This window comes from Sylvia atricapilla, chromosome 9 (genome assembly GCF_009819655.1).
Source record: "Sylvia atricapilla isolate bSylAtr1 chromosome 9, bSylAtr1.pri, whole genome shotgun sequence".
Classification (NCBI taxonomy): Eukaryota; Metazoa; Chordata; class Aves; order Passeriformes; family Sylviidae; genus Sylvia; species Sylvia atricapilla.
In genome coordinates, this window is record NC_089148.1 from 12,926,895 (window position 1) to 12,938,338 (window position 11,444).

At 54.2% G+C, this 11,444-nt stretch overlaps 1 protein-coding gene across 3 annotated transcripts; it reads left to right on the forward strand.

The window, feature by feature from the left end:
- Positions 1-1,460: 1,460 nt before the first annotated feature.
- TAL1 (TAL bHLH transcription factor 1, erythroid differentiation factor) lies at positions 1,461-10,996 on the forward strand. Of its 3 annotated transcripts, XM_066324936.1 has the most exons (5): positions 1,481-1,619; positions 3,089-3,125; positions 4,335-4,763; positions 5,552-5,643; positions 10,018-10,996. In XM_066324936.1, coding segments are annotated over exons 2-5 (942 nt in total). In that variant the 5' UTR covers positions 1,481-1,619; positions 3,089-3,123; the 3' UTR covers positions 10,437-10,996. The 3 variants fall into 3 exon arrangements, with proteins under 3 accessions (XP_066181031.1, XP_066181033.1, XP_066181032.1); XM_066324934.1 differs by lacking the exon at positions 3,089-3,125 and having other exon boundaries at positions 1,461-1,619; XM_066324935.1 differs by lacking the exon at positions 1,481-1,619 and having other exon boundaries at positions 2,976-3,125.
- Positions 10,997-11,444: the final 448 nt, after the last annotated feature.

Below are 11,444 nucleotides of genomic sequence, written 5' to 3' on the forward strand. Positions count from 1 at the left end.
TTTTCGGGCTCCTGCGCAGGCCGATCCCAGCGCTGCCCAAAGCCGCTCCCCGCTGCTGCCTTCAGGGCCGCGCTACCCGTGGGTGCCCGGAGGAGCGGATCTGGGACCCTCCAGCGATTTCTGCCTTCCCCCTTTCCATGCCGGGGAGTCTCTGGCATTTCGGGGAGGTTTGCACACGTCCCGTCGCTTTGCGATCGCCGCGCAGGGCATCGCGACCCCCGCACCGCCCGCTCCCGTCGCCAAGAGCCGCCCCGGGGGCACGGCGGCCTTGGGCAGCCCGGGGATCCGTGTGCGCCCGGGGATCCCTGTCCGCCCGGGGATCTCTGTCCGCCCTGGGATCCGTGTCCTCCCGGGGATCTCTGTCCGCCTTGGGATCCCTGTCCGCCCGGGGATCTCTGTCCGCCTTGGGATCCGTGTGCACCCGGGGATCCCTGTCCGCCCGGGGATCCGTGCCCGCCCGTAGATCCATCCCTGTCCGCCCGGAGATCCCTGTCCGCCCTGGGATCCGTGTGCACCCGAGGATCCGTGTCCGCCCGGAGATCCCTGTCCGCCCGGGCCCGGAGCTCGCCGCGGGCTGTCTGAGCCCCTTCCCCGACGGGGCGCGCAGCCGGGCCCGGCTCCAGTCCCCACAGGGCTCGCAGCCCGGCCCCAGACCCGCTGGCTGCCCCGCACTGCTACGGGGCGAGCCAGGGCCGTTTTCTCCCTTCCCCGATCCCCTCTCCTCCAGGGTCCGCCGCTCACATCCCAAATTTCTCGAGGGCGAGAGGTGGCGGCTCGGTACCCGCTCCGCTCACAGTCCCCAGCGCCCCCCAGCTCGGCGGGGATGCTCGGCCTCCTCCCACCCCAGAGCGAGAGACCAGACAGGGAGCTCGCCCTAATTCAGCCCCTCAGCAAAAATACACAGTGTGGGGGGAGGAAGGCTGGGGATGGGGCCGCTTTTCGCCAAAACATCTCCGTTCGATGTGCTTTATTTACCTCCTCTTGTCCCAAAGCAGCCCACACCCCTTCCCCCTCTCTCAACATCTCCAACAATTTATTTTGGCTCATTAAATTTAATTAAGAACAGAGTAGGTGTTCCATATTTAATAATAATAAAAAAAAAAGAAAAAAAAAAAAGAAAAAAAAAAACCAAAACAGGGGCGTAATAACCTCCAAGAGGACTAAAATAAAGAATCCCTATTCAGATGCGGGCAGCCACAGTGCAATTTTTTATTACCTTTTTTTTTTTCTTTGTTTTTTTTTTTTTTTTTTTAAATTTATTTTTAAGAGCATCTAAGCACACACACATAAAAAGCTAGAAGGCATGCATTCCGGAGTTATTCCTATGCATATCCCTGCAATAATTTTCCGCTTTCCTTCGATAAAATTGCCAAATAATAATGAATCATTTCATAAATAATGGGTTTAGAAGCTTATCAGGGCAGGCGGGCCACTGCTGGGGTTTTATCTCTCTCGGCCACATTGCAGTAGTGTTCCGCTCTCCATACTAAATAGGAAACTGGACGTGATGTGGAATTAGAGCCTACCCAGCTGAAGCCACCCAACACTTACTACAAATATAGCCGCGATGCGTAGGCCACAAAATGGCTCCACTCACTTTTCCCAATGAAAAGCAAATGGTGAGTAAAGAGGAATCGGCTCTGCAGAAGTCTGGGCGCTGGGGACGGCGGGCTGTGGTTTTGGGGGGCTCCGGAGAGCAGCGAGCGAAGCTTTGGGGGGCTTCTGCCCCACATGAGAGACAGGGGGAAAGAAAACACAAAATCTTTTCCGCGGTTGGGTTTTAATCTTTTTTTTATTCTTTGATGCGGGGTCGGTGAGGAGGAAAACACACTTTTCCCTTTGAGATTGTGGGGTGCGGCACCCCCACGGCCCCGGGCTGCGGCAGCGAGGCGGCGGCTGGGGCGGGCTGTGGGGCGCCGGGGGCGAAGCGCCCGCCGGGCCCGGCTCCCCCCGGGGACAAACACCGGGACACGGCCCGGCCGAGGGCCACAACCTGAGCGCTTCTCCCCGAGAGAGGGGTCCCCGATATCCCTCCCGCCCCTTCGCTTTGGGGCGATTTCCCTACAAAGGGCCGGCGGCAGAGGTGCGCTTTTGGGTTGGAAATTTCCTGCCGATCGGCTGCTGGAAAACAAAAGGATTTTGCGGAGAAGAAACCAACGGGCGGGGATTTAATGCCCCCCCCCCTCCATTTTTTCTAAACGAAACCACCCCGGTTTAAGGCAAAATTCTGCTGATATCCTTTGCGGGTTTGCGTATTTCGTTTTTTAACGAATACGGGAAGAGAAGCCATCGGGATTCTTTCTTTTTTTACGAAGGGGAAAACCAAATTTTTCGTGATTTCGTTGGCGAGGTGAAGCGGCCTCACCTTCCTGTCGCCGGGCGGCGGGGAGCGGGGAGCGGGCTCACTCCGCCGCCGGCCCGGGGCCGGCTCTCGCGGCTCCTCGGCCGGGAGCGAGGCCGGTAACCGACCCCTTGAGGAATTTAATTTGCCCCTTTAGGGATTAAATTTTCCAGCCGGACGTGGGAGAAACGCCGCCGCCGTCGCCGCTTCGTGCGAGCCCATCGGGAGAAAAACAACCCCGTGTCCGGCCCCGTCTGTGATTTCCTCCCGGGAAGACCGGGCTTGCAATGTGTCCAAAAAACCACCCAATTCGCCCCAAATATAGGGCGCTTTTTTTCACGCCTTTTTTTTTTTTTTTTTTCTCTGTTTATTTTTTTTTCCACGCCAGGCCATGGCCGCCGCTCGTTGTGGCCCCGGGTGCGAGGCGGCGGCTCCCGGCGGCGGCGGGGGGGGACCCGTGGGTGGCCGCTGTCCCCTGTCACAGAGGCCTCCCCGGGGTGCTGTCCCCTCCTTCCCTCTCCCCGGCACCTTTCTCCCTCCACTGATCTCCGGCAATCCGGACCCACGAGATCCACCCTCTCCTTTTTTTTTTTTTCTTTTTTTTTTTTTCCTCCCCCCCTTCTCTTCCTCCCAGGATTTAGCAGTTTTATCCCGATGCGGGTGTCCTTCCTCTCTGTAAAGTCGTAAGTACCTTGAGGTGGGAGGAGTAAATTCAGCCTGACACTGAGAGCGCTTTTGTTGAAACAGGAGAGACTTGCGGTGTCCCTACTTAAATATGACACATGTGAGTAATCTCTTCCTATACAATATCGGAATAGGCAATTAGATTTTTCTTTCTAAAGGGCTGGAGGGAAGGGGGCCGGAGGAAAGGCAGAGAACTTGTACTTTAGATTGGGTGGCTGTAATTTTTTTATTTTATTTTCCAGCGAGATAGTGAGATATACCCCGCAAAAAAAAGGGAGTGTTTTTGTTTTTGTTTTCTCGCGACTCAGCCTATCAGAAACGAAATAAAAAATTACCCGAGGCAAAGGAGCGAAAAGGATGGGTGGCAGCTCTCTGATCCATGAAGCTTCTTATTTATATAGAAAAAAAGAATCAATCAACCAAAAAAAAAAAAAAAAAAAAAAAAAAAAACAAAACCAAAATCGAATGAGTGTATATGTGGGATAAAAAGCATAGAAATAATCGCGATATCGCTGTCTGCCCTCGGCGCCAGGTGCCCTGTCGCGACAGCATTTGTTCTGTGGGAGAAGGGGGACAATGCTGTGTGCGGCCGCGCCGGGCCCCTTCCTCCTTCCTGCGGTAGCGAATGCGCGGGGGGATTGACTCCTTTTGGGGCTGGTTTAACCCCCTCTCCTCCAAAAAGCGGTTCCAGGTATATTTCGATAGTTCATAAATAACAATACGAAATAACCATGGGAGGAGAAGGGGCCGCCCGTGAGGCTGAGGCCGCTACGGGCCGCGACTGGGCTGGCTCCGCAGGGTAGCCAACACCGCCGGGGACCCCCAACCGGGGAGAAATACCCGCGGAAAAGCGGGGATCTTTGCTGAGCCTCCGCCGTATTTGGGCCGCACGATTTACCCCGCACCCTCGGCGGCGCTGCCCGAGCCCCCCGGCCGCTCAGCCGCCCCGATGGGGCCGATGTGAATCCCCGCGGGGCCCCGGCAGCGTGGCGGGGGCCCCGGCCCGTCCCCACCGTGCGGGACCGGGGCGCTGCGAGACGTCAAAGCGCCGCTCCGCGAGCCTCCCTGACGTCACAGCAGGGCCGGGGCGCCCCGTGACGTCACGGCACCGCACGGCTCGGCGGGGCGGACCCACAGACCCCCCCCTCCCGCAGCCCCGCCAGCAAACTCTAAATTATTTGGGGTGATCGGGAACTCCCCAGTCTCTCACCGACGAGGTCTGAGCCCCCGTCGGGGCGGTGCCCGTGGAGGGGCAAATCCCGCCCTTGGTGGCCGTGCGGGGCCCCCCTGACCGCTCCTCTCTCCGCAGGACGATGGACAGGCCGCCCGCCCCGCCGCCCCCCAGTGACCCCCGCGATGCCCGCCCCGCCCGGCGGCACGACTCGGAAGCGGAGACCACGAGCGAGCCCGAGAGCAGCCGCGGGGGCATGGAGGCGCCGGCGGACCCCCAGCTGCTGCTCAACGGGGCGGCCAAGGAGGCGGGCCGGCCCTCCCCCGGGCCCCCCGCCGCCCCTGTGCCCGTCATCGAGCTGGTGCGCCGGGGGGGCTCCCTGGACATAAAAAGCCGTGAGGCGGCGGGGGAGGCGATGCAGAGAGCGCCGGGAGCCGAGCCGTGCCGAGCCGCCGAGGCCGCCTGCGAGGCCCGCATGGTGCAGCTGAGCCCCCCCGCGCTCCCGCTGCAGCCCCCCGGCAGGGCCATGCTCTACAACCTGGGCCAGCCGCTGGCCACCATCAACAGGTCCGTGTCTCCCCTACCTCGTCCCCTATCCCGGGGCAGCTCCCCCAGGGGTGTCCCGCGCGGTGGCGGGAGGCGCGGAGATGCGCGGGCAGAAGCAGCGGCATCCCTCCCTCTGCGCGGGGCTCGTCGCTTAAATCCGCGCGGGTTTGCACGCAACTTTGCGAAGAGAGAAAGGGAAAAGGGAGGGGGAAAGTAAAAAGGGGGAAAAAAAAAGCAAAACGAAAAATTCGTTCCTCGAAGGAAAAATGCTTGCGGTGGTAAAATCCTGGGCAGAGCGAAGGGGTCCGTCAATAAACGAGAGAGCACTGGTTTAGCTCTTCCGAGCTCCCCGGGCTCTCTCTGTTCTGCGACGAGTCCCGCGAAGTAGCGAAAGGGACAGCAGAGGCTGTGCCAGGGGCTGTGCCAGCCCGGGGGCTGTGCGGGGCCGGACCCCCCTCGCCGCCCAGGGAAAGCTGCGGTGCGGCCCCGGCCCGGGGGAACGATCGTGCCCGCCCGCGGGGGAGCACAGAGTCGCGGGGAATGGGGGATTTTGCCCTAAGCCGCAAGCCTGGCCGTCCCACGCCGCTCACATCCCCCTGCCCACGCAGGGCTGGCCGCTCTTGCTGCGTGTCCCCGGCTGGCCGCGTGTGGTGTCACCGCACGACCCAGGCTGGGCGTCGTGAGCCGTGAGCTCGCTCCCAGGTCACGGAGCAGCTCCGCTTCCCGCCGGCCCCGGGCGCAGCCCCCCTCACGGGCCGGGCCGGGGGGATGTCCGTGTGTCCTCACGGCCTGTCCGCCTTTCTTTGCAGCGGGTTTTTCGGCGAACCGGACTCCTTCTCCATGTACGGCAGCAACCGGGTGAAGCGGAGACCCTCTCCGTACGAGATGGAGATCACCGACGGTGAGAGAATTTCGCCCCTGCGCCTCTTGGGGTGGGGGGTGTCTCCATCTGCCGAGGGGGGCAAGTCTCTGCGCGATGCCACACCGTGGGACTAAACCCCCAAGTAATAAAATGACTGAACCCCCAAAGGGTAAAACGCGAGCAGGATGCCCAGGGAGCCAGGGTGGCTCTCCGGTAAGCGGAGCCCACAGCGGTCCCCAGCCCCGTGCTCGGTGACTTTGCCAGCACCCAGCACCCAGAGATGCAGTTCAGCCTGTGGCTAATTACGTCCCTATTCTGCAAATTGCTTAGAGATTAAATCCAAAAGAAGACAATAAATGCAAGTCTTTGTTGAAGTGCAGATCAGGGCCATTTCGGTGAGGTGTTGAGCCTGTAAACCCTTTCATCCAGGAGGCTTTCGCACAGCAGACCACAGCCTTGGGCAGAGAGGATAACCTGCCTTTAACCCGCCTGGCGGCAAAGAGCTAACTAACCCTGCGCTGAGGTCGGCAGCGGTGGGATCGTGGCCGGTCCCTTAGTTCAGTGTCCATCCACACATTGCTCCCGTCTGCCGTGGAGAAATACCCCGTGGCAGAACCCGGCAGGAGATGTGGAAGGTGTCATTCTGCTGATCGAGCAGAGATCCCGGGTGCAGGCACCCCTGTTGGAGCCGCAGGATGATTTCGGAGAATGGAAGGCAGGGAGAGGGCAGAGCAGGATCTGCTGCCTGCTCCCGGGGTTGTGGGATGCTGGGTGCAAGGGGATGTTTGCCCACAGGACGCTCCCCTCGCAAAGGGACACTTCCAAGAGCAGTTTTCAAGTGGAAGGCCTGTTTATCTCTGGAGTTAACAGCCCGTACACGAGATTCACTGAAATGTGTTTTCTCTTTAGCAGTTGTAAACATTGTGTTTCAATTGCTGGACAATTAATTTTCCTCCTTTCCAGCTAGCTGTCCCTTTCCTTCTGCCCAGCTAATCTAAAATAATGCATCAGTCTAAAATAATGCATCCCAGAAAGACAGGCTCAGGGTGTTGCCTGCATTAATCAGTCCTCCTCTCCCCACTCTCTGCCCTCCCGGTCCTTTCAGACTGCAGCCCCGTGGGACAGGGGATGTTATAGCCCCGGCTCAAGAAGGGCTTTTTGTCTGGGTTTTGATCCCGAGGCTTAGCAGTTACAGGGGGAATGTCTATCAAATCTCGGTGTCTGACTAAAGCCTTGGACTTGCTATTAAATTAGGTATTGAGGATTACAGAAATACTTGGTTGTAACCAAGTTTTTGAACATGTGTTTTGATGCAGGTGTACAGATTGGGCCCAATCCTGAAGGTTTTGGTTCATGTGAATTTCCAAGACTGGACTCAAAATTTTTTTGGGGGAAAAGGGTATCACATTATGTTGTCTAAACAGGAACAATTTGTAGTGATGTACCTCCCATGCTGAGGCATCTGTGTGGTCTGAGGGACTTTTCTTATTGCCCCGATGGGCACCTGCTGAGTGACATCCATCCACAGCACACAGGAGCATCACTCCTGAGGGTCGTCAGCCCTTGGGGGCTGCAGAAGGACAGGAAAGTCTTGCCAGACTCTTTGTGGGGTTTTTTTCTGCAAGAGAATGGGTGGTGGTGTTTTTGCAGGTAGTTCTTTATCTATTTTATGGAAATTTTGTTCCATTTAATATCTTCTTTAAAAATAGCCAGAAGTGAAGATAAAAATGCAAAAAGTATCTCTTAAAAAGTATATCCTGAAACTTTGGAAGATCATATTTTTATTACTTTTCCTCATATCTCTAATTACAATTTTAAAAAGCATAAGTCAATCCATTAGAACAAAATCCAGGCAAAAATTCTCATCCGATTGCCTGAATTAATTATGAGAAAAAATTTTTTATGAGAAATAGATTTTCTATTATTACACAGCTATGGGGCATTTTAATTTCCTTCATTGCTTGACATATTTTGGCCAAAGTCTGATTTCTTTCTAAAATATATGTTTAATTCAGTTGGTGCAGGAATCAAGAATTTGAGTGGTGTCAGAATTTGTTTTCTATACTGACGCTTGATTTGGGTGCCCCTGGATGAAAACGAACAGGTCTTTTTTTTATTATTTTTTTTTTTCCGGATTTCTGACCAATTTATAAATAGATGCCTTTTAGTCATCAGCTTTCAGTGAACAGAGACCCATGTTTGAAGACTGAAAATCTCCTGAGGATTTTTTTAAATGAACAGTATCCAAGATGGGGTTATTTCTCATACCCTTATGGGAGTAAATAGATTTTAAGCTCCTTCTTTCTCTGGATTTAAGACCAGTTGCTTTGTCTTGTCTGGAAAGAGCAGTAAACTTTTTAAAATGTCATAACATTTTAGCAGGATGTAGCACATTCTTCCCTGCTTAATTAGCAGTGCTGCTGAGGTCCCTTTGGTCCCTGTCACCTTCCCCACAGTCCTGTGGCATAGCAGGCTGTGCACATGAGGGACAAGAAATCTTCCCTTTGCATGAGCTCTTGCACATTAATTCATACAAAGGGCATTAGGTGCTGTTTGGGGGTGAATATTGCCTTTATTAAAGCATCACACTGGAATCTTAGAGGTGAGAGAGGTGTTTATCATTTCTACATCCCCCAGCTCGTCCCAGGGGCTGTTTGTGATTTCAGGGGACTTCCAGCTCTGAGCACACCGTGAGGAGGAGTGAGTTGTGTGGCTGCTCACACGCTGGAGAAGCTGGCAGCTGTAATCTGGCTGCTTGGGAGCGTGTCCCCATACAAACTCTGCAGTGCAGGGTGCTCTGTGTGGTGTGCTGGACTGAAGGGACTCAGCTTCCCCAAAGGGAGGAAAGCCTGATGGTATCTGATCAGCTGGAGCAAGGGATTCCACCTCTCCTGTTGTGCAAGGTGGGATTTACTGAGCCTGACTAGAATACTTATAAAAAGTCGCCCCTGTTTGGCTCCTGTGCATCATTCAAGGCAGCCAAGGGTTTTGCTGGAAAAGAATAAAGGTGTTTAAATGTGTCCTGGGGTGCTGGTTCCACTGGGTGATGTCAGAACTGTGGCTTAAACTGCTCACCAAGGCCAGGGACTGTTCCCACCAGGAGGGAGAAGTTAGGTGTCTCAGTGTGGGGAGCACAGGGGAGAGATGGGGGGAAATGGAAATTTCACAGTTCTTTGGGGTAAGTCTCACCAATGTGTTACCTGCAAGGCTTTGCTTCCCACTCCGTGATGATTTTCATTGTGTGTGATACTTCCTATCCCATGGGAGTTTCTGCTTTGGTCATTCTTCCAGATTTTCATGAGATTGATGTGACCTTCCATTGTTGATGTCTCCTGGAGGAGATGATGGGAAGGATGTAATAATAAAAGCATCTTATGGTAGTGTTCCTTCATGTGAGCTGGTTTCCATGGACCCAAGGACCTGCAATCCTGATTTACAGCACTGCTGCTCCTGCAGAACAGTACCTTTCAGTAGAGGCGCTTTTGGGTCTCTTCTGGCACAGAGCAAAGCTTTTCTCATGTACGCCAGGAGTTCCCCTGATGTGCTGAAAGGAGAATTGGTCAGTTTTGTACCTTCATCCTGTGTAGCATCCCGTCTCAGAAACGTGGCTGTAAAATTTCAAGGTGTAATTGGAGGTCACATGTAATTAGGTCAAACGGACACCTCCAGCAATTTGGAGTCCCTGGTCCAATTAGTGCCAAAGGGAGTTTTTGCCCTGTGGCAGTGATGAGGAGAGAGAGCAGGCAGCCCTCAGGTCAGCTGTGAAACTGTTCCATCCTCACCTGTAATCACCCTTCCAGCAGGACCCTGCCTTCACTCTGTGGGTCAGTGGGGGTCACTTCCTACCTGTCCTCATTGCTGTGGGACAAATCCCACCACCCTGTCTCATTCAGAGGGCTGTTGGCAATCCTGTGGTCTCTCTCAGCAGGAAGACCTCTGGATCTCAGAGTTGTCAAAGCCTCTGTTCAAGCTGATTTCCTCCCTTCCCAATGCTGTGTCCTTTAGACAATTTTTGGGATAGAAAATAAACCCATCTAGTGAGATAAAATTTTAATAGGAGCATTATTACTGAGTTACCCTTGTTGATGAGTTGAGACACCCTAAAATTATAGCAGCCTTCTGCACACATATCATGGCCTAAGCCTTCTTCCTTGGAGAGGTAAATTTAGATGTCTGAGGAGACATCCAAAGAGATGCAACTCCATCTTCCCCTTCCACTGGACTGAACAGAAGTTCGGCTTGCTCAGCTCATGGGGTCAGCTTCCACTCAGCTGGAAACTTGTTTCACTGCCTTGCTGATTAAACCTCACTAAAATCAGTCAGTTAGTTAATTTGCAAAGCGGTGGCCCATCCAGCAAAGTAATACCTGGCCCATTCAGCCCAGCCCCTAACTCTGCCTGGTTGGAATTGCAGGTCCTCACACGAAGGTGGTTCGCCGCATCTTCACCAACAGCCGGGAGAGGTGGAGGCAGCAGAACGTCAACGGCGCCTTCGCGGAGCTGCGCAAGCTCATCCCCACACACCCTCCCGACAAAAAACTGAGCAAGAACGAGATCCTGCGCCTGGCCATGAAGTACATCAACTTCCTGGCCAAGCTGCTCAACGACCAGGAGGAAGAAGGGAACCAAAGGGGCAAAGTGAACAAAGACTCGGGGATAGTCCAGGAAGACCTCCTGCAGGACATGTTGTCTCCCAACTCCAGCTGTGGCAGCTCCCTGGACGGGGCGGCGAGCCCGGACAGCTTCACGGAGGAGCACGAGGCGCTGGAGTCGAAGCACACGCGGGGCCTGCACCACACCATCCTGCCCGTAGAAGGCAACGCCCAGCGGTGATGACCCTCACTCTGCTCCCAAAGCGCCAGGGAGAGGCCAGGCCTGGCTGTGCAGTTGCTGGAACTTGTGGGATTTGGGACTCTGCCCGCTTTGCCCAGCCCTGGGCACGTTGGCTGAGGACAAGACCGACCCAGATGGACGTTCGGGGTTTAGGTACGTGACCGTACAAAGAAGAAAAGCGTTGAAGTCATCTTCGTTGTACAGAACTGCTCGGGATGGGACTCTGAGGAGGGGAAGGAGACGTGGCTGACACCTGTCCAGCGTTTAGAGGGTTTTCAGACCACCTGGTGACCATCTCTTTTCCAGCAGTCACCTGGGTGAGGCATGGAACTCCTCTTTCACTGCCCACAGAGGCCACCGGTGCTTTCCAGCTCCACGTGGTGCTGGAAACTACAGCATCACACCAGTGCTGCAGCACTTCTCCAAGCCTGTGGCACATCCAGCTGGTCTGAGCAGGAGCTTGGCCACATATTCCTGTTGTCCGAGAGCTTTTGACTGTGTCTTTTTAAAGAGGCAAAAAAATACCCTCAGCAAAAGAACTATTAAAAGGATTTAGATTATTTCTTTTTCTCTCCTTTTTTCTTTTCTTTTCTTTTCTTTTTTTTTTTTTTTTTTTTCTTTCCCTTTCTTCCTTTCTCTTCTACCTAATTTTGGATTGTTTGGGCTTGTTATATTTATGATGTGGGATTACTTCTGTTTAACACTGTCATGCAGTATCCACTGAATGAAAAGGTACATAGGTGTTTTCTGCCACCCTCCCAGTCCCTGATCCTTCTGCTGGTAACTCTCAGCAGAAGAATTCCAAGCCTGCTGTGGTCTCCTGGAGTTTTTCCAGTGGTTTCTGTGGGGCCAGAGCTTCTCTCAAGAAAGATGAATTTCAGAGTTGGTAAGGGAAGAAATATTTGCTAGTGAAGCATCTCTTTGGACTGGGGGATTTTTAAATTCAAAAATGCAAAAAAAAGGGCGAAAGGAGTCAATGATGTATCAACAGTGTGCGTGTACATAGGG